The following is a 23,341-nucleotide window of genomic DNA, read 5'->3' on the forward strand; positions in this document are numbered from 1 at the left end:
TGCCCAGTATTCAAATCCATAGATTAGGGCCTAAGGAATTTATTTCAATTGACTGATTTCCTTAAATTAACTGAATACCATTTATTAATTGTTGCATGTTGTGTTTACGTTTTAGTTCAGTATAGTTCCAGGCTGTTTGGGTTAGGGCTCCGCGTGTTCAGCACATAGACACTCGTTTTTCATTTGTTGGCTTTTTGTTTTAAGCCTTCCCAAACCTTAACCTTTAACCTTTGAAATGTTCTGTTTACAAGGGTTTCGACTTCTGATTCTGAGATTCTGTAAGAGCTTGATCATTGATCCAAACATACACACACACACACACACACACACACATCTTTCTCTCTCACTCACTCACACACACACACACACACACACACACACACACACACACACACACACACACACACACACACACACACACACACACACACACACACACACACACACACACACACACACACACACACACACACACACACACACACACACACACACACACACACACACACATTTGATGCTTGATATATTACAAAAGGATCTGTGTGAAACAGGTTCTCTGATGGTTAGTGTGTAATAATATTATACTTTTTATTGTTTTTTTTGGCTCATGAAGCTGCTTGTCCGTCATAGACAGAGGCCAGGCAGAACGCTGTGTGTTGGCAGTGTGTGTGTGTGTGTGTGTGTGTGTGTGTGTGTGTATCGGCAGTAAGTGCGTTAGGTCACATGACCCACCATTAACACAGTTCATTATGTATAAAGGTTATAAGCAGTTATGACACCTTTAAGTCAAATAGTTAAAACATGCCACACACACACAACGTGTGATGTAAGTCCTATTCCTTATATAGTGCACTACTTTAGGCCAGAGCTTCATAGGGCTGCTTTATAGGTTTCCATCCAGGAGAAATGCACTACATAAGGAATAGGGAAACATTGCAGATTGCCTGATACTGTATCTTTGGCATGGGAATACAGCCATCCATCCTTTATAACACCATTCATATATCTCAGTATGCCTCTCACTATGTCAACTCTGTTCCTAGGAGCTGTGTGAGGTTATAACTGTTCACAGACGCTGTATAGGAGACCACAGGTGCTGAAGCGTTCCTGGTGTTTATTTCCCGATTCTTCTCGATGTTGAATCTCCAGCTCCGCGGCTGGTTGGTTCTGTAGGGTGTGTTTATTCTCTCGGGTCTCCAGTCTTGTACCGGACCCCCAGATCCCCTCCAACGCAGCTGTTTCAGTCTCTCTGAAGCTTCTGTTAATTTAGTCTTTTAATAACATACTTAGGAACAACAACAACAACGTCCCTTTAGTCAGCGGAGTTTGCCGTTCTCTCTTTATCTTTCTTAGCGCTCAAACAAACGTCACTAAAGCTGTCTCGCTCTGTTTCCTCCATCTCTCTCCATCTCTCCATCTCTATCTGTCTCCCCATAGGTCCGTGAGATGTCTCATCAATCCTCATTGGCTGGTGGTTTATTCCAGAGTTCCAAACCCATGCCCTACCCGGAGCAGCAGCTATTTGCCATAGCAACCCTGGGGGTCAGGGTCGGAGTATTTCTCAGCCCATGTGGGTAGTGACCTGTGAAGCCCCTCCCCCTGACTGGCTGCCAGCCATTCCCAGCGTCCGAGAGTCAAACAGGAAGTTGGCCTGCTGGCCTCCACTGAGCATGCCCAGACTGTCCGCCAGGGTTCCGCTGGGTGAGGAGCCGAGAAAAGCGTTCTGATTGGCTGCAGTGGCAGAAGGAGCCGCCATCTTGTCTGGGCTGGCAACGAGGCGGGGGGAGGGGGGGAAGGCGTAACCGTAGAGACCGTAAGGGGGGGAGTGGAGGCGGAGACTTCCGTAACCCTGGTGGGCGGGGTTTTGTAGATAGCCAATCTGAGAGGGAGGGAGGGACATAGAGCAAAATCCTTCGGTGTCATAGGCTGACGGTCCTCGCGACGTAGGAGAGGGGAAGGGCTCGGGGAGGTTACTGTAGCGATGTAGGGGTGTGTGTGTCGGCCTGCTGCAGGTGTAGTCCGGGGGGGAGAGAGGCCACACCTGGAAGGGGGAGGAGCAAGGAGAGGAGGAGAGCAGGTGAGGCGATCCAACACCTCCGTGGGGCCCTGGGGCTCCTGCAGAGTGACAGACACAGAGTAACATCAGAAAACTAAACTAATCAGTTACATTTTACATTGACCTTTTATTCATCTAACAGACACTCTAATCCAGACCAACTTCCAGTCAACTAAGGTAGATACAAGGACCACATTTCACAGTCACAGTCAGTTCAACTAAAACCACATATCACAGTCAGTTCAACTAAAACCACATATCACAGTCACAGTCAGTACAACTAAAACCACATATCACAGTCACAGTCAGTTCAACTAAAACCACATATCACAGTCACAGTCAGTACAACTAAAACCACATATCACAGTCACAGTCATTACAACTAAAACCACATATCACAGTCACAGCCAGTACAACTAAAACCACATATCACAGTCACAGTCAGTTCAACTAAAACCACATATCACAGTCACAGTCAGTTCAACTAAAACCACATATCACAGTCAGTACAACTAAAACCACATATCACAGTCACAGTCAGTTCAACTAAGACCACATATCACAGTCACAGTCAGTACAACTAAAACCACATATCACAGTCACAGTCAGTTCACCTAAAACCACATGTCACAGTCATTACAACTAAAACCACATATCACAGTCAGTTCAACTAAAACCACATATCACAGTCAGTTCAACTAAAACCAAATATCACAGTCAGTTCAACTAAAACCACATATCACAGTCACAGTCAGTTCAACTAAAACCACATATCACAGTCACAGTCAGTTCAACTAAAACCACATATCACAGTCACAGTCAGTACAACTAAAACCACATATCACAGTCACAGTCAGTACAACTAAAACCACATACCACAGTCACAGTCAGTTCAACTAAAACCATATATCACAGTCACAGTCATTACAACTAAAATCACATATCACAGTCAGTTCAACTAAAACCACATATCACAGTCACAATCAGTACAACTAAAACCACATATCACAGTCAGTTCAACTAAAACCACATATCACAGTCACAATCAGTACAACTAAAACCACATATCACAGTCACAGTCAGTACAACTAAAACCACATACCACAGTCACAGTCAGTTCAACTAAAACCATATATCACAGTCACATTCAGTACAACTAAAACCACATATCACAGTCAGTTGAACTAAAACCACATATCACAGTCAGTTCAACTAAAACCACATATCACATTCACAGTCAGTACAACTAAAACCACATATCACAGTCAGTTCAACTAAAACCACATATCACAGTCAGTTCAACTAAAACCACATATCACAGTCACAGTCAGTTCAACTAAAACCACATATCACAGTCAGTTCAACTAAAACCACATATCACAGTCACAGTCATTACAACTAAAACCACATATCACAGTCACAGTCAGGACAACTAAGACCACATATCACAGTCACAGTCAGTACAACTAAAACCACATATCACAGTCACAGTCAGTACAACTAAAACCACATATCACAGTCATTTCAACTAAGACCACATATCACAGTCACAGTCAGTACAACTTAAACCACATATCACATTCACAGTCATTACAACTAAAACCACATATCACAGTCAGTTGAACTAAAACCACATATCACAGTCAGTTCAACTAAAACCACATATCACATTCACAGTCAGTACAACTAAAACCACATATCACAGTCAGTTCAACTAAAACCACATATCACAGTCAGTTCAACTAAAACCACATATCACAGTCACAGTCAGTTCAACTAAAACCACATATCACAGTCAGTTCAACTAAAACCACATATCACAGTCACAGTCATTACAACTAAAACCACATATCACAGTCACAGTCAGGACAACTAAGACCACATATCACAGTCACAGTCAGTACAACTAAAACCACATATCACAGTCACAGTCAGTACAACTAAAACCACATATCACAGTCATTTCAACTAAGACCACATATCACAGTCACAGTCAGTACAACTTAAACCACATATCACATTCACAGTCATTACAACTAAAACCACATATCACAGTCAGTTCAACTAAAACCACATATCACAGTCAGTTCAACTAAAACCACATATCACAGTCAGTTCAACTAAAACCACATATCACAGTCAGTTCAACTAAAACCACATATCACAGTCACAGTCAGTTCAACTAAGACCACATATCACAGTCACAGTCAGTACAACTAAAACCACACAGTCACAGCCATTACAACTAAAACCACATATCACAGTCAGTACAACTAAAACCACATATCACAGTCAGTACAACTAAAACCACATATCACAGTCACAGTCAATACAACTAAAACCACATATCACAGTCACAGTCAGTACAACTAAAACCACATATCACAGTCACAGTCATTACAACTAAAACCACATATCACAGTCACAGCCAGTACAACTAAAACCACATATCACAGTCACAGTCAGTACAACTAAAACCACATATCACAGTCACAGTCAGTGCAACTAAAACCACATATCACAGTCAGTACAACTAAAACCACATATCACAGTCACAGTCAGTTCAACTAAGACCACATATCACAGTCACAGTCAGTACAACTAAAACCACATATCACAGTCACAGTCAGTTCACCTAAAACCACATATCACAGTCACAGTCATTACAACTAAAACCACATATCACAGTCAGTTCAACTAAAACCACATATCACAGTCAGTTCAACTAAAACCAAATATCACAGTCAGTTCAACTAAAACCACATATCACAGTCACAGTCAGTTCAACTAAAACCACATATCACAGTCACAGTCAGTTCAACTAAAACCACATATCACAGTCACAGTCAGTTCAACTAAAACCACATATCACAGTCACAGTCAGTTCAACTAAAACCACATATCACAGTCACAGTCAGTTCAACTAAAATCACATATCACAGTCAGTTCAACTAAAACCACATATCACAGTCACAATCAGTACAACTAAAACCACATATCACAGTCACAGTCAGTACAACTAAAACCACATACCACAGTCACAGTCAGTTCAACTAAAACCATATATCACAGTCACAGTCAGTACAACTAAAACCACATATCACAGTCATTTCAACTAAGACCACATATCACAGTCACAGTCAGTACAACTTAAACCACATATCACATTCACAGTCATTACAACTAAAACCACATATCACAGTCAGTTGAACTAAAACCACATATCACAGTCAGTTCAACTAAAACCACATATCACATTCACAGTCAGTACAACTAAAACCACATATCACAGTCAGTTCAACTAAAACCACATATCACAGTCAGTTCAACTAAAACCACATATCACAGTCACAGTCAGTTCAACTAAAACCACATATCACAGTCAGTTCAACTAAAACCACATATCACAGTCACAGTCATTACAACTAAAACCACATATCACAGTCACAGTCAGGACAACTAAGACCACATATCACAGTCACAGTCAGTACAACTAAAACCACATATCACAGTCACAGTCAGTACAACTAAAACCACATATCACAGTCATTTCAACTAAGACCACATATCACAGTCACAGTCAGTACAACTTAAACCACATATCACATTCACAGTCATTACAACTAAAACCACATATCACAGTCAGTTCAACTAAAACCACATATCACAGTCAGTTCAACTAAAACCACATATCACAGTCAGTTCAACTAAAACCACATATCACAGTCAGTTCAACTAAAACCACATATCACAGTCACAGTCAGTTCAACTAAAACCACATATCACAGTCAGTTAAACTAAAACCACATATCACAGTCACAGTCAGTTCAACTAAGACCACATATCACAGTCACAGTCAGTACAACTAAAACCACACAGTCACAGTCATTACAACTAAAACCACATATCACAGTCACAGTCAGTACAACTAAAACCACATATCACAGTCACAGTCAGTACAACTAAAACCACATACCACAGTCACAGTCAGTTCAACTAAAACCATATATCACAGTCACATTCAGTACAACTAAAACCACATATCACAGTCAGTTGAACTAAAACCACATATCACAGTCAGTTCAACTAAAACCACATATCACATTCACAGTCAGTAAACTAAAACCACATATCACAGTCAGTTCAACTAAAACCACATATCACAGTCAGTTCAACTAAAACCACATATCACAGTCACAGTCAGTTCAACTAAAACCACATATCACAGTCAGTTCAACTAAAACCACATATCACAGTCACAGTCATTACAACTAAAACCACATATCACAGTCACAGTCAGGACAACTAAGACCACATATCACAGTCACAGTCAGTACAACTAAAACCACATATCACAGTCACAGTCAGTACAACTAAAACCACATATCACAGTCATTTCAACTAAGACCACATATCACAGTCACAGTCAGTACAACTTAAACCACATATCACATTCACAGTCATTACAACTAAAACCACATATCACAGTCAGTTGAACTAAAACCACATATCACAGTCAGTTCAACTAAAACCACATATCACATTCACAGTCAGTACAACTAAAACCACATATCACAGTCAGTTCAACTAAAACCACATATCACAGTCAGTTCAACTAAAACCACATATCACAGTCACAGTCAGTTCAACTAAAACCACATATCACAGTCAGTTCAACTAAAACCACATATCACAGTCACAGTCATTACAACTAAAACCACATATCACAGTCACAGTCAGGACAACTAAGACCACATATCACAGTCACAGTCAGTACAACTAAAACCACATATCACAGTCACAGTCAGTACAACTAAAACCACATATCACAGTCATTTCAACTAAGACCACATATCACAGTCACAGTCAGTACAACTTAAACCACATATCACATTCACAGTCATTACAACTAAAACCACATATCACAGTCAGTTCAACTAAAACCACATATCACAGTCAGTTCAACTAAAACCACATATCACAGTCAGTTCAACTAAAACCACATATCACAGTCAGTTCAACTAAAACCACATATCACAGTCACAGTCAGTTCAACTAAGACCCCATATCACAGTCACAGTCAGTACAACTAAAACCACACAGTCACAGTCATTACAACTAAAACCACATATCACAGTCAGTACAACTAAAACCACATATCACAGTCAGTACAACTAAAACCACATATCACAGTCACAGTCAATACAACTAAAACCACATATCACAGTCACAGTCAGTACAACTAAAACCACATATCACAGTCACAGTCATTACAACTAAAACCACATATCACAGTCACAGCCAGTACAACTAAAACCACATATCACAGTCACAGTCAGTACAACTAAAACCACATATCACAGTCACAGTCAGTTCAACTAAAACCACATATCACAGTCAGTACAACTAAAACCACATATCACAGTCACAGTCAGTTCAACTAAGACCACATATCACAGTCACAGTCAGTACAACTAAAACCACATATCACAGTCACAGTCAGTTCACCTAAAACCACATATCACAGTCACAGTCATTACAACTAAAACCACATATCACAGTCAGTTCAACTAAAACCACATATCACAGTCAGTTCAACTAAAACCAAATATCACAGTCAGTTCAACTAAAACCACATATCACAGTCACAGTCAGTTCAACTAAAACCACATATCACAGTCACAGTCAGTTCAACTAAAACCACATATCACAGTCACAGTCAGTTCAACTAAAACCACATATCACAGTCACAGTCAGTTCAACTAAAACCACATATCACAGTCACAGTCAGTTCAACTAAAATCACATATCACAGTCAGTTCAACTAAAACCACATATCACAGTCACAATCAGTACAACTAAAACCACATATCACAGTCACAGTCAGTACAACTAAAACCACATACCACAGTCACAGTCAGTTCAACTAAAACCATATATCACAGTCACAGTCAGTACAACTAAAACCACATATCACAGTCATTTCAACTAAGACCACATATCACAGTCACAGTCAGTACAACTTAAACCACATATCACATTCACAGTCATTACAACTAAAACCACATATCACAGTCAGTTGAACTAAAACCACATATCACAGTCAGTTCAACTAAAACCACATATCACATTCACAGTCAGTACAACTAAAACCACATATCACAGTCAGTTCAACTAAAACCACATATCACAGTCAGTTCAACTAAAACCACATATCACAGTCACAGTCAGTTCAACTAAAACCACATATCACAGTCAGTTCAACTAAAACCACATATCACAGTCACAGTCATTACAACTAAAACCACATATCACAGTCACAGTCAGGACAACTAAGACCACATATCACAGTCACAGTCAGTACAACTAAAACCACATATCACAGTCACAGTCAGTACAACTAAAACCACATATCACAGTCATTTCAACTAAGACCACATATCACAGTCACAGTCAGTACAACTTAAACCACATATCACATTCACAGTCATTACAACTAAAACCACATATCACAGTCAGTTCAACTAAAACCACATATCACAGTCAGTTCAACTAAAACCACATATCACAGTCAGTTCAACTAAAACCACATATCACAGTCAGTTCAACTAAAACCACATATCACAGTCACAGTCAGTTCAACTAAAACCACATATCACAGTCAGTTAAACTAAAACCACATATCACAGTCACAGTCAGTTCAACTAAGACCACATATCACAGTCACAGTCAGTACAACTAAAACCACACAGTCACAGTCATTACAACTAAAACCACATATCACAGTCACAGTCAGTACAACTAAAACCACATATCACAGTCACAGTCAGTACAACTAAAACCACATATCACAGTCAGTACAACTAAAACCACATATCACAGTCACAGTCAATACAACTAAAACCACATATCACAGTCAAAGGTCAGTACAACTAAAACCACATATCACAGTCACAGTCGTTACAACTAAAACCACATATCACAGTCACAGTCAGTAAAACTAAAACCACATATCACAGTCACAGTCAGTACAAAAAAACACATATCACAGTCACAGTCAGTACAACTAAAACCACATATCACAGTCAGTACAACTAAAACCACATATCACAGTCACAGTCAGTTCAACTAAAACCACATATCACAGTCACAGTCAGTTCAACTAAAACCACATATCACAGTCACAGTCAGTACAACTAAAATCACATATCACAGTCAGTACAACTAAAACCACATATCACAGTCACAGTCAGTACAACTAAATCCACATATCACAGTCACAGTCAGTACAACTAAAACCACATATCACAGTCACAGTCAGTACAACTAAAACCACATACCACAGTCACAGTCATTTCACTTAAAACCACATATCACAGTCAGTTCAACTAAAACCACATATCACAGTCACAGTCAGTTCAACTAAAACCACATATCACAGTCACAGTCAGTTCAACTAAAACCACATATCACAGTCGCAGTCAGTTCAACTAAAACCACATATCACAGTCAGTTCAACTAAAACCACATATCACAGTCACAGTCATTACAACTAAAACCATATATCACAGTCACAGTCAGGACAACTAAGACCACATATCACAGTCACAGTCAGTACAACTAAAACCACATATCACAGTCACAGTCAGTACAACTAAAACCACATATCACAGTCATTTCAACTAAGACCACATATCACATTCACAGTCATTACAACTAAAACCACATATCACAGTCAGTTCAACTAAAACCACATATCACAGTCACAGTCAGTTCAACTAAAACCACATATCACAGTCAGTTCAACTAAAACCACATATCACAGTCACAGTCATTACAACTAAAACCATATATCACAGTCACAGTCAGGACAACTAAGACCACATATCACAGTCACAGTAAGTACAACTAAAACCACATATCACAGTCACAGTCAGTACAACTAAAACCACATATCACAGTCATTTCAACTAAGACCACATATCACATTCACAGTCATTACAACTAAAACCACATATCACAGTCAGTTCAACTAAAACCACATATCACAGTCAGTTCAACTAAAACCACATATCACATTCACAGTCAGTACAACTAAAACCACATATCACAGTCAGTTCAACTAAAACCACATATCACAGTCACAGTCAGTACAACTAAAACCACATATCACAGTCAGTTCAACTAAAACCACATATCACAGTCACAGTCAGTACAACTAAAACCACATATAACAGTCACAGTCAGTTCAACTAAAACCACATATCACAGTCAGTACAACTAAAACCACATATCACAGTCAGTACAACTAAAACCACACATCACAGTCACAGTCAGTACAACTAAAACCACATATCACAGTCAGTAAGACCAGTACAACAGTAAGACCAGTACAACAGTAAGACCAGTACAACAGTAAGACCAGTACAACAGTAAGACCAGTACAGCAGTAAGACAACAGTCAGACCAGTACAACAGTCAGACAACAGTCAGACCAGTACAACATTAAGACAACAGTAAGACCAGTACAACAGTATGACCAGTACAACAGTAAGACCAGTACAACAGGAAGACCAGTACAACAATGAGACCAGTACAACAGTAAGACCAGTACAACAGTAAGACCAGTACAACAGTAAGACCAGTACAACAGTAAGACAACAGTCAGACCAGTACAACAGTAAGACAACAGTAAGACCAGTACAACAGTACGACCAGTACAACAGGAAGACCAGTACAACAGTAAGACCAGTACAACATTAAGACCAGTACAACAGTCAGACCAGTACAACATTAAGACCAGTACAACAGTCAGACCAGTACAACAGTAAGACAACATTAAGACCAGTACAACATTAAGACCAGTACAACAGTAAGACCAGTACAACATTAAGACCAGTACAACAGTCAGACCAGTACATAGGTAAGTTGTTAATACATTTTTTTTAAAGTTAGGTTGGAGGATTGTTGTTTCAATAGAGGCTTTCAGAAATGATGTCTTACCGTGCTTAATTCCAGAGATGTCTTCAAATGTCAGGGATCTTAGAGACGGACGCCAGAAAGCGTAGGATTCTACTAGAGCCTCCAGACCCATCCTGGAACACACAGTTATATAGTTATATAGTGTTATATACTGTATATTAAACACACAGTTATATAGTTATATAGTGTTATATACTGTATATTAAACACACAGTTATACTGTATATTAAACACACAGTTATACTGTATATTAAACACACAGTTATACTGTATATTAAACACACAGTTATACTGTATATTAAACACACAGTTATACTGTATATTAAACACACAGTTATACTGTATATTAAACACACAGTTATACTGTATATTAAACACACAGTCATATACTGTATATTATACACACAGTTATATAGTGTATATTATACACACAGTTATATAGTGTATATTATACACACAGTTATGCTGTATATTATACACACAGTTACATACTGTAAATTATACATACAGTTATGCTGTATATTATACACACAGTTATATAGTGTTATATAGTGTTATATAGTGTTATATAGTGTATATTATACACACAGTTATACTGTATATTAAACACACAGTCATATACTGTATATTATACACACAGTTATATAGTGTATATTATACACACAGTTACATACTGTATATTATACACACAGTTAGTGTATATTATACACACAGTTATGCTCTATATTATACACACAGTTACATACTGTAAATTATACATACAGTTATGCTGTATATTATACACACAGTTACATAGTGTATATTATACACACAGTTATATAGTGTATATTATACACACAGTTATGCTGTATATTATACACACAGTTACATACTGTATATTATACATACAGTTATGCTGTATATTATACACACAGTTACATACTGTATATTATACACACAGTTACATACTGTAAATTATACATACAGTTATGCTGTATATTATACACACAGTTATGCTGTATATTATACACACAGTTACATACTGTAAATTATACATACAGTTATGCTGTATATTATACACACAGTTATATAGTGTTATATAGTGTTATATAGTGTATATTATACACACAGTTATACTGTATATTAAACACACAGTCATATACTGTATATTATACACACAGTTATATAGTGTATATTATACACACAGTTACATACTGTATATTATACACACAGTTAGTGTATATTATACACACAGTTATGCTCTATATTATACACACAGTTACATACTGTAAATTATACATACAGTTATGCTGTATATTATACACACAGTTACATAGTGTATATTATACACACAGTTATATAGTGTATATTATACACACAGTTATGCTGTATATTATACACACAGTTACATACTGTAAATTATACATACAGTTATGCTGTATATTAAACACACAGTTATGCTGTATATTATACAATAAGTTATACTGTATATTATACACACAGTCATACTGTAAATTATACATACAGTTATATACTGTATATTATAAACACAGTTATACTGTATATTAAACACACAGTTATATACTGTATATTATACACACAGTTACACTGTATATTAAACACACAGTCATATACTGTATATTATACAATAAATTATACTGTATATTATACACACAGTCATATACTGTATATTATACAATAAATTATACTGTATATTATACACACATTCATATACTGTATATTATACAATAAATTATACTGTATATTAAACACACAGTCATATACTGTATATTATACAATCAATTATACTGTATATTATACACACATTCATATACTGTATATTATACAATAAGTTATACTGTATATTATAAACACAGTTATGCTGTACATTATACACCCAGTTATATACTGTATATTATACACACAGTTACACTGTATATTAAACACACAGTCATATACTGTATATTATACAATAAATTATACTGTATATTATACACACAGTCATATACTGTATATTATACAATCAATTATACTGTATATTATACACACATTCATATACTGTATATTATACAATCAATTATACTGTATATTATACACACATTCATATACTGTATATTATACACACAGTTATACTGTATATTATATACACAGTTATACTGTATATTAAACACACAGTTATACTGTATATTAAACACACAGTTATACTGTATATTAAACACACAGTCATATACTGTATATTATACACACAGTTATATAGTGTATATTATACACACAGTTATATAGTGTATATTATACACACAGTTATGCTGTATATTATACACACAGTTACATACTGTAAATTATACATACAGTTATGCTGTATATTATACACACAGTTACATACTGTATATTATACACACAGTCATATACTGTATATTATACAATAAGTTATACTGTATATTATACACACAGTCATACTGTAAATTATACATACAGTTATATACTGTATATTATAAACACAGTTATACTGTATATTAAACACACAGTTATACTGTACATTATACACACAGTTATATACTGTATATTATACACAAGGTTACACTGTATATTAAACACACAGTCATATACTGTATATTATACAATAAATTATACTGTATATTATACACACAGTCATATACTGTATATTATACAATAAATTATACTGTATATTAAACACACAGTCATATACTGTATATTATACAATCAATTATACTGTATATTATACACATATTCATATACTGTATATTATACACACAGTTATACTGTATATTATATACACAGTTATATACTGTATATTATACACACAGTTATACTGTATATTATATACACAGTTATATACTGTATATAATATGCCACACCTGTCAGGTGGGTGGATTATCTGTCAAATGGTGGATTATCTGTCAGGTGATGGATTATCTGTCAGGTGGGTGGATTATCTGTCAAGTGGGTGGATTATCTGTCAGGTGGGTGGATTATCTGTCAAGTGGATGGATTATCTGTCAGGTGGGGGAATTATCTATCAAGTGGGGGGATTATCTGTCAAGTGGGGGGATTATCTGTCAGGTGGGTGGATTATCTGTCAGGTGGGTGGATTATCTGTCAAGTGGGGGGATTATCTGTCAGGTGGGGGGATTCTGTCAAGTGGGGGGATTATCTGTCAGGTGGGTGGATTATCTGTCAGGTGGGTGGATTATCTGTCAAGTGGGTGGATTTTTCTGTCAGGTGGGTGGATTATCTGTCAAGTGGGGGGATTATCTGTCAAGTGGGGGGATTATCTGTCAAGTGGGGGGATTATCTGTCAGGTGGGTGGATTATCTGTCAGGTGGGTGGATTATCTGTCAAGTGGGTGGATTTTTCTGTCAGGTGGGTGGATTAGCTGTCAAGTGGGGGGATTATCTGTCAAGTGGATGGATTATCTGTCAAGTGGGTGGATTATCTGTCAAGTGGGGGGATTATCTGTCAAGTGGGGGGATTATCTGTCAAGTGGGTGGATTATCTGTCAGGTGGGTGGATTATCTGTCAGGTGGGTGGATTATCTGTCAAGTGGGGGGATTATCTGTCAAGTGGGTGGATTATCTGTCACGTTGGTGGATTATCTGTCAAGTGGGTGGATTATCTGTCAAGTGGGGGGATTATCTGTCAGGTGGGTGGATTATCTTGGCAAATGAGAAATGCTCTCTAACAGGGATGTAACATCTGTGCACAAAATGTGATGCTTTGAGAGAAATAAGCTTTTTTTGTGTATGGAACATTTCTGGTATCTTTTATTTCAGCTCATGAAACATGAGACCAACACTTTACATGTTGCGTTTATATTTTAGTTCATTATATATTATACACACACAAAAACACGGTTATATTATTACACACACACACACACACACACACACACACACACACACACACACACACACACACACACACACACACACACACACACACACACACACACACACACACACACACACACACACACACACACACACACACACACACACACACACACTACATGACCAAAAGTATGTAGACATCTGCTTGTCGATAATCTCATTCCAAAATCATTGGCATTAATATGGAGTTGGTCCCTCCTTTGCTGCTATAACAGCCTCCACTCTTCTGGGAAGGCTTTCCACTAGATGTTGGGACATTGCTGCTATAACAGCCTCCACTCTTCTGGGAAGGCTTTCCACTAGATGTTGGAACATTGCTGCTATAACAGCCTCCACTCTTCTGGGAAGGCTTTCCACTAGATGTTGGAACATTGCTGCGGGGACTTGCTTCCATTCAGCCACAAGAGCATTAGTGAGGTCGGGCACTGATGCTGGCTTGCAGTTGGTGTTCCAATTCATCCCAAATGTGTTCGATGGGGTTGAGGTCAGGGCTCTGTGCAGACCAGGCAAGTTCTTCCACACCGATCTTGAAAAAACATTTCTGTATGGTCCTCGCTTTGTACACTGGGGCATTGTCATGATGAAAGAGGAAAGGGTCTTCCCCAAACTTTTGCAACAGATTTGGAAGCATAGAATCATCTAGAATGTAATTGTAAACTGTAGCGTTAAGATTTTCCTGGAACTAAGGGGCCTGAACCATGAAAAACAGCCCCAGACCATGATTCCTCCTCCACCAAACTTCAGGCAGGGTGCTCTTGGCATCCGCCAAAACCAGATTTGTCCGTTGGACTCCCAGATGGTGAAGCGTGATTCCTCTCTCTAGAGAACGCGTTTCCACTGCTCCAGAGTCCAATGGCGGTGAGCTTTACACCACTCCAGCCGATGCTTGGCATTGCGAATGGTGATCTTAGGCTTGTGTGCGGCTTCTCGGCCACAGAAACCCATTTCATGAAGCTCCCAACAAACAGTTATTGTGCTGATGTTGTTTCCAGAGGCAGTTTGGAACTCGGTAGTGAGTGTTGCAACCGAGGACAGATCATTTGTACGTGCTACGTGCTTCAGCACTCGGCGGTCCCGTTCTGTGAGCTTGTGTGGCCTACCACTTCGCGTATAAGCCGTTGTTGCTCCTAGACGTTTCCACTTCACAAAAACAGCGCTTACAGTTGACTGAGGCCGGTCTAGAAGGGCAGAAATTTGACGAACTGATTTGCTGGAAAGGTGGCATCCCATGACGGTTGCGTCGTGCTTTAGAACAGCCATTAACCGTGGTATATATACAGTATCTTGACAAACTAAGTGGTTTTCCTATTTTTTTGACACTCATTTCAAATGAAATATTCCTAAAAATTAAAATATGTTTAATATGAAATATGTTTTGATATGTTAGATGTGTTTTTATGTAAACATATTTTCCTCAGAACAGTTGTTGTTTTAATGCTGCTAATGTTTTTGGTATTAATATTCCTGTATCTTTATGGGAATGTGATGTTAAATTATGATGTTATAAATATAATGGTTTAAATATGATTTTGTTGGGAGCGGGGGGGGGGCAATTATTATTATGGATTTAAAAAACGTCTCTCTCTCTGAACGTCTCTGAACGTCTCTGAACGTCTCTGAACGTCTCTGAACGTCTAAAACCTGATAGAAAGTACAATGAAAGCCTACTGTTAGAGAAAACCAGGTTTTTGTTTAAAATCTCCTGTTAAAGATCTTGGTGCCGTTTAAATTAAGAAGGGCACCTGGACCAGTGGAAGCAAAACGATAACAAAAACATAACACCTTGTATTCAGGACAAAAAGTTACTAATTGCTTTGCCACATTTTTTTTTGCAGTATTACTTTAATGCCTTGTTGCGAACAGAATGCATGTTTGGAAATATTTTTTATATTACATGAAATATCTACCACCATATCCTACAGTGGGTATGGGGTTCTTTTCTGCTCATGCATTCACTTTGCGATGCCAAACCCACGACTGGTGTGCGTGGCAAAATAACTCTATTTTCATGTCATCCAACCAATGTAAACGCCTGTAGTTTGCTCAACGACGTTGGCACTTGGATTGGACCCGGTGCTTTGGTCAGATGACAGGAAAATAGAGCTCTTTGGCCACGCACACCAGTGGTGGGTTTGGCATCGAAATGAGAAGGCATGAGCAGAAAATAACCCAATACCTACTGTAAAATGTGGACCTGTGATGTTATGCGGCTATTCCACTGGTCCCGGGGCCCTTGTTAAGGTCAACGACTCCAAGAACTTTACCCAGTAACAGGAGATTTTAACCAAAAACCAGGTTTCCTCTGCCAGGAGGCTGAAACTTGGACGCAAGTGGATCTTCCTGCAAGACAATAACCCCAAGCACACATCAACATCCATAAGGAAATTGTTAATTGGCCAATAAAATCAACATTTTGCAGAGTCTCCGGACTTGAAACCCATTGAAAACCTGTGGTTTGAATTGAAAAGGTCAGTCCATAAGCACAGACAAAGGATATCAAGGATCTGGAAGGAGGCTATATGGAGGAATGGTCTAAGATCCCTCCCAAGGTGTTCTCCAACTCATAAAACATTTTATAAAAAGGCTCAGTGCCGATATCCTCGCAAGGTGAGGTATTGAAAGGTATTGAAAGGTATTGAAAGGTATTGAACGAAAACAGTCGTGTCAATCATTTTAACCCATACCTTTTTTTAGGATTTTTTTTATTACTTTGTCTCTTTCTCTGAGCATTTGTTTTAGTATAAAATGATATAATTTCACAATTTTTTGGGTCATACAACACAGCTCAATATTTGTGTTATTTATTTTATACGCTTATTTTGCTCATCTTTATCAAGGGCGTCAATAATTATGGACCGCACTGTATATATACATTACCATTCAAAAGTTTGGACCATACTCATTCAAGGGTTTTGCTATATTTTTACTATTTTCTACATTGTAGAATAATAGTGAAGACATCAAAACTATGAAATAACACATAATGAATCATGTAGAAACCCAAAAAGTGTTAAACAAACCTAAATATATTTTATAGTTGAGATTCTTCAAAGTAGCCACCCTTTTCCTTGATGAAAGCTTTGTACACTATTGACATTCTCTCAACCAGCTTCACCTTGAATGCTTTTCCAACCCTCTTGAAGGAGTTCCCACATATGCTGAACACTTGTTGGCTGCTTTTTCTTCACTCTGCAGTCCAACTTATTGCAAACCATCTCAATTGGGTTGAGGTCAGATGATTGTGGAGGCCAGGTCATCTGATGCAGCACTCCATCACTCTCCTTCTTGATCAAATAGCCCTTACACAGCCTGGAGGTGTGTTGGGTCATTGTCCTGTTGAAAAACAAATGATAGTCCCACTAAGCGCGAACCAGATGGGATGGCGTGTCGCTGCAGAATGCTGTGGTAGCCATGCTGGTTAAGTGTACCTTGAATTCTAAATAAATCACTGACAGTGTCACCAGCAAAGCACCATCACACCACCACCTCCATGCTTCACAGTGGGAACCACACATGCGGAGACCATGTGTGGTCAAAAAGACACGGCGGTTGGAACCAAATATCTCAAATTTGGATTCATCAGACCAAAGGACAGATTTCTAATGCTCTAATGTCCATTGCTCGTATTTCTTGCCCCAAGCAAGTCTCTTCTTCTTATTGGTGTCTTTTAGTAGTGGTTTCTTTGCAGCAATTCGGCCATGAAGACACAGTCTCCTCTAAACAGTTGTAGTTGAGATGTGTCTGTTACTTGAACTCTGTGAAGCATTTTGTTTGGGCTGCAATTTCTGAGGCTGGTAACTCAAATTAACTTATCCTCTGCATCAGAGGTAACTCTGGGTCTTCCTTTCCTGTGGCGGTCCTCATGAGAGACATTTACATCATAGCGCTTGATGTTTCTTGCGACTGCATTTGAAGAAACTTTCAAAGTTCTTGAAATGTTCTGTATTGACTGACCTTCATGTCTTAAAGTAATGATGGACTGTCGTTTCTCTTTGCTTATTTGAGCTGTTCTTGCCATAATATGGACTTGGTCTTTTACCAAATAGGGCTATCTTCTGTATACCACCCCTACCTTGTCACAACACAACTGATTGGCTCAAACACATTAAGAAGGAAATAAATTCCACAAATTAACTTTTAACAAGGCACACCTGTTAATTGAAATTCATTCCAGGTGACTACCTCATCAAGCTGGTTGAGAGAATGCCAAGAGTGTGCAAAGCTGTCCTCAAGGCAAAGGGTGGCTACTTTGAAGACTCTCAAATATAAAATATATTCTGATTTGTTTACAATGTAAAAAACAGTAATAAGAAAGAAAGAAGAACAACCCTGGAATGATGGGTCCAAACGTTTGACTGGTACTGGTACTGGTACTGGTACTGGTACTGGTACTGGTACTGATACTGGTACTGGTATCAAATCAAATCAAATCAAATCAAATTTTATTAGTCACATACACATGGTTAGCAGATGTTAATGCGAGTGTAGCGAAATGCTTGTGCTTCTAGTTCCGACAATGCAGTAATAACCAACAGTAATCTAACCTAACAATTCCACACTACTACCTTACACACACACACAAGTGTAAGGTGTGTGTGTAAGGTAGTAGTGTGGAATTGTTAGGTACTGATACTGGTACTGATACTGGTACTGGTACTGGTACTGGTACTGATACTGATACTGGTACTGATACTGGTACTGGTACTGGTACTGGTACTGGTACTGATACTGGTACTGGTACTGGTACTGATACTGGTACTGATACTGGTACTGGTACTGGTACTGATACTGGTACTGGTACTGGTACTGGTACTGATACTGGTACTGGTACTGATACTGGTACTGGTACTGGTACTGGTACTGGTACTGGTACTGGTACTGATACTGGTACTGGTACTGGTACTGATACTGATACTGGTACTGGTACTGGTACTGGTACTGGTACTGGTACTGATACTGGTACTGATACTGGTACTGGTACTGATACTGGTACTGATACTGGTACTGGTACTGGTACTGATACTGGTACTGGTACTGGTACTGGTACTGATACTGGTACTGGTACTGGTACTGATACTGGTACTGGTACTGGTACTGGTACTGATACTGGTACTGGTACTGATACTCTATATACACACAACCCAGGCTCTGTCTCTGTAACTATCCAGTAATGTGTAGAGGAACTCACCGGTTTCTGCCGGAGTCTCTGAAGCCTTTAGCAAAAGGGTTCCTGTCAATCTTCAACCTGGTGATCTGAAGACAACAACAACATCAGACCATCAACAACAATAACACAAGCAACACAACCATATTAGCATATTGTCAGATTCCCTCAAACATCAGTTACAAAAAGGATTGGTCTGGGAATGATCTGTACGTCCATCTCCTGTTTGTAAACATTATAGTAGAGAAGGATGGGTCTGGGAATGATCTGTACGTCCATCTCCTGTTTGTAAACATTATAGTAGAGAAGGATTGGTCTGGGAATGATCTGTACATCCATCTCCTGTTTGTAAACATTATAGTAGAGAAGGATTGGTCTGGGAATGATCTGTACATCCATCTCCTGTTTGTAAACATTATAGTAGAGAAGGATTGGTCTGGGAATGATCTGTACATCCATCTCCTGTTTGTAAACATTATAGTAGAGAAGGATTGGTCTGGGAATGATCTGTACGTCCATCTCCTGTTTGTAAACATTATAGTAGAGAAGGATTGGTCTGGGAATGATCTGTACATCCATCTCCTGTTTGTAAACATGAACATTATTACAATTTCACATCAACAATAACAGTGATTAGCCATAAAGTTGCGTGTGTGTGTGTGTGTGTGTGTGTGTGTGTGTGTGTGTGTGTGTGTGTGTGTGTGTGTGTGTGTGTGTGTGTGTGTGCGTGCATGCGCGAGTTTGTGCGCGTGCGCGAGCGCTTGTGTGTGTGTGTGTGTGTGTGTGTGTGTGTGTGTGTGTGTGTGTGTGTGTGTGTGTGTGTGTGTGTGTGTGTGTGTGTGTGTGTGTGTGTGTGTGTGTGTATGTGTGTGTGTGTGTGTGTGTGTGTGTCATTGTCCTGAATATAAGGAAATAAGCTTTAGAGCTTGATGGTTTTATTAAATTGTGTATGGAGGCTTTTTAGGCTTCATTTAAGGATTAGGCATTACATTACATTATATTACATTACAGGTTAGGGATAGTTTTAAAATCAGATTGTATGACTTTGTGGCTGTGGCAGCTAGTGACCGCTTTGCAGAGCTGCCTCCAGAACAACATTCATGGCAAAATGTGTAGATAAGTAGAGACCTCATGTGTTTGACTGCATTAGGAAACATCATGTGTTTGACTGCATTAGGAAACATCATGTGTTTGACTGCATTAGGAAACATCATGTGTTTGACTGCATTAGGAAACATCATGTGTTTGACTGCATTAGGAAACATCATGTGTTTGACTGCATTAGGAAACATCATGTGTTTGACTGCATTAGGAAACATCATGTGTTTGACTGCATTAGGAAACATCATGTGTTTGACTGCATTAGGAAACATCATGTGTTTGACTGCATTAGGAAACATGTGTTTGACTGCATTAGGAAACATCATGTGTTTGACTGCATTAGGAAACATCATGTGTTTGACTACATTAGGAAACATCATGTGTTTGACTGCATTGGGAAACATCATGTGTTTGACTGCAGATATTAGACCAATAAGAAAGACAGTTCCAAACCTCTCTGCCAATAACAGCAGATGTTACGTTTCCCCTCCCCACTTAAACCACTCCCACACAGTCCCACCAATTCATGCTTGAGGAAATTGCTCTTTTCTAGGATGCTATTTCGTTTATTTTGACCAATTTAATTTAAAACAATCACAGTATGGTACCATATTACCCAGAAATGATTTGATATTGAGATAAAAATGGCTGCATTGGACCTTTAAGGTATGGTTGTTTAGACTTTAGAGGTTGTGTGAATGTTGTGTAAAGGTTACCTATTGGTTCTGGTATAGTTGTGTAGAATGTTGTGTAAAGGTTACCTGTTGGTTCTGGTATGGCTGTGTGAATGTTGTGTGAAGGTTACCTGTTGGTTCTGGTATGGCTGTGTGAATGTTGTGTAAAGGTTACCTGTTGGTTCTGGTATGGTTGTGTGAATGTTGTGTAAAGGTTACCTATTGGTTCTGGTATGGCTGTGTGAATGTTGTGTGAAGGTTACCTGTTGGTTCTGGTATGGTTGTGTAGAATGTTGTGTAAAGGTTACCTGTTGGTTCTGGTATGGCTGTGTGAATGTTGTGTAAAGGTTACCTATTGGTTCCGGTATGGCTGTGTGAATGTTGTGTAAAGGTTACCTGTTGGTTCTGGTATGGCTGTGTGAATGTTGTGTAAAGGTTACCTGTTGGTTCTGGTATGGCTGTGTGAATGTTGTGTAAAGGTTACCTATTGGTTCTGGTATGGCTGTGTGAATGTTGTGTAAAGGTTACCTGTTGGTTCTGGTATGGCTGTGTGAATGTTGTGTGAAGGTTACCTGTTGGTTCTGGTATGGCTGTGTGAATGTTGTGTAAAGGTTACCTGTTGGTTCTGGTATGGCTGTGTGAATGTTGTGTAAAGGTTACCTATTGGTTCTGGTATGGCTGTGTGAATGTTGTATAAAGGTTACCTGTTGGTTCTGGTATGGCTGTGTGAATGTTGTGTGAAGGTTACCTGTTGGTTCTGGTATGGCTGTGTGAATGTTGTGTAAAAGTTACCTGTTGGTTCTGGTATGGCTGTGTGAATGTTGTATAAAGGTTACCTGTTGGTTCTGGTATGGCTGTGTGAATGTTGTGTGAAGGTTACCTGTTGGTTCTGGTATGCGGTGACAGTGGTGAAGGTGGTCTCTGGGAAGCTGATTGTTCTGGTGCCGTCTCCCTGGGGAACGGCTCTAACATGAGACAGCTCCTCGCCACGCTCCTTATGAATCACATGCACTCGCGGCTGGTACTTATGCATGGAGTGGAGGATGATCTGAACACACACAAACACATGCACACACACACACACCACACACACAACACACACACAACACACACACAACACACACACACAGAGCACACACACAACACACACACACAAACACATGCACCCACACACACACACACACACACACACACACACAACACACACACACACCACACACACACACACACACACACACACACACACACACAGCACACACACACACAAACACACACACACACAGCACACACACAACACACACACAATACACACACACACACAGCACACACACGGCACACACACAACACACACAAACACACACACAACACACACACAGCATGGTTAGGGCATTTTTATACCGCAGAAGAACTACACAATTACACATGAATGGAATTGCCTGCTATTCTCTCACATCATAAAACACATACGCATACTTGC

The 23,341-nt window shown here is 38.8% G+C and overlaps 1 protein-coding gene across 1 annotated transcript in view; it reads right to left on the bottom strand.

The window, feature by feature from the left end:
- Positions 1 to 538: 538 nt before the first annotated feature.
- LOC139555911 (T-box transcription factor TBX18-like) overlaps positions 539 to 23,341 on the bottom strand; it is a 28,273-nt gene continuing 5,470 nt past the window's right edge. The window contains exons 5-8 of the mRNA XM_071369279.1: positions 22,745 to 22,912; positions 20,114 to 20,178; positions 11,060 to 11,151; positions 539 to 2,115 (exon numbers count right to left, since the gene is read on the bottom strand). Of these exons, the coding sequence (XP_071225380.1) occupies positions 1,562 to 2,115; positions 11,060 to 11,151; positions 20,114 to 20,178; positions 22,745 to 22,912 (879 nt within the window). The 3' untranslated portion in view covers positions 539 to 1,561. The remainder of the gene's footprint in view (positions 2,116 to 11,059; positions 11,152 to 20,113; positions 20,179 to 22,744; positions 22,913 to 23,341) is intronic.

The sequence above is a fragment of the Salvelinus alpinus genome, chromosome 27 (genome assembly GCF_045679555.1).
Source record: "Salvelinus alpinus chromosome 27, SLU_Salpinus.1, whole genome shotgun sequence".
NCBI classification, from domain to species: Eukaryota; Metazoa; Chordata; class Actinopteri; order Salmoniformes; family Salmonidae; genus Salvelinus; species Salvelinus alpinus.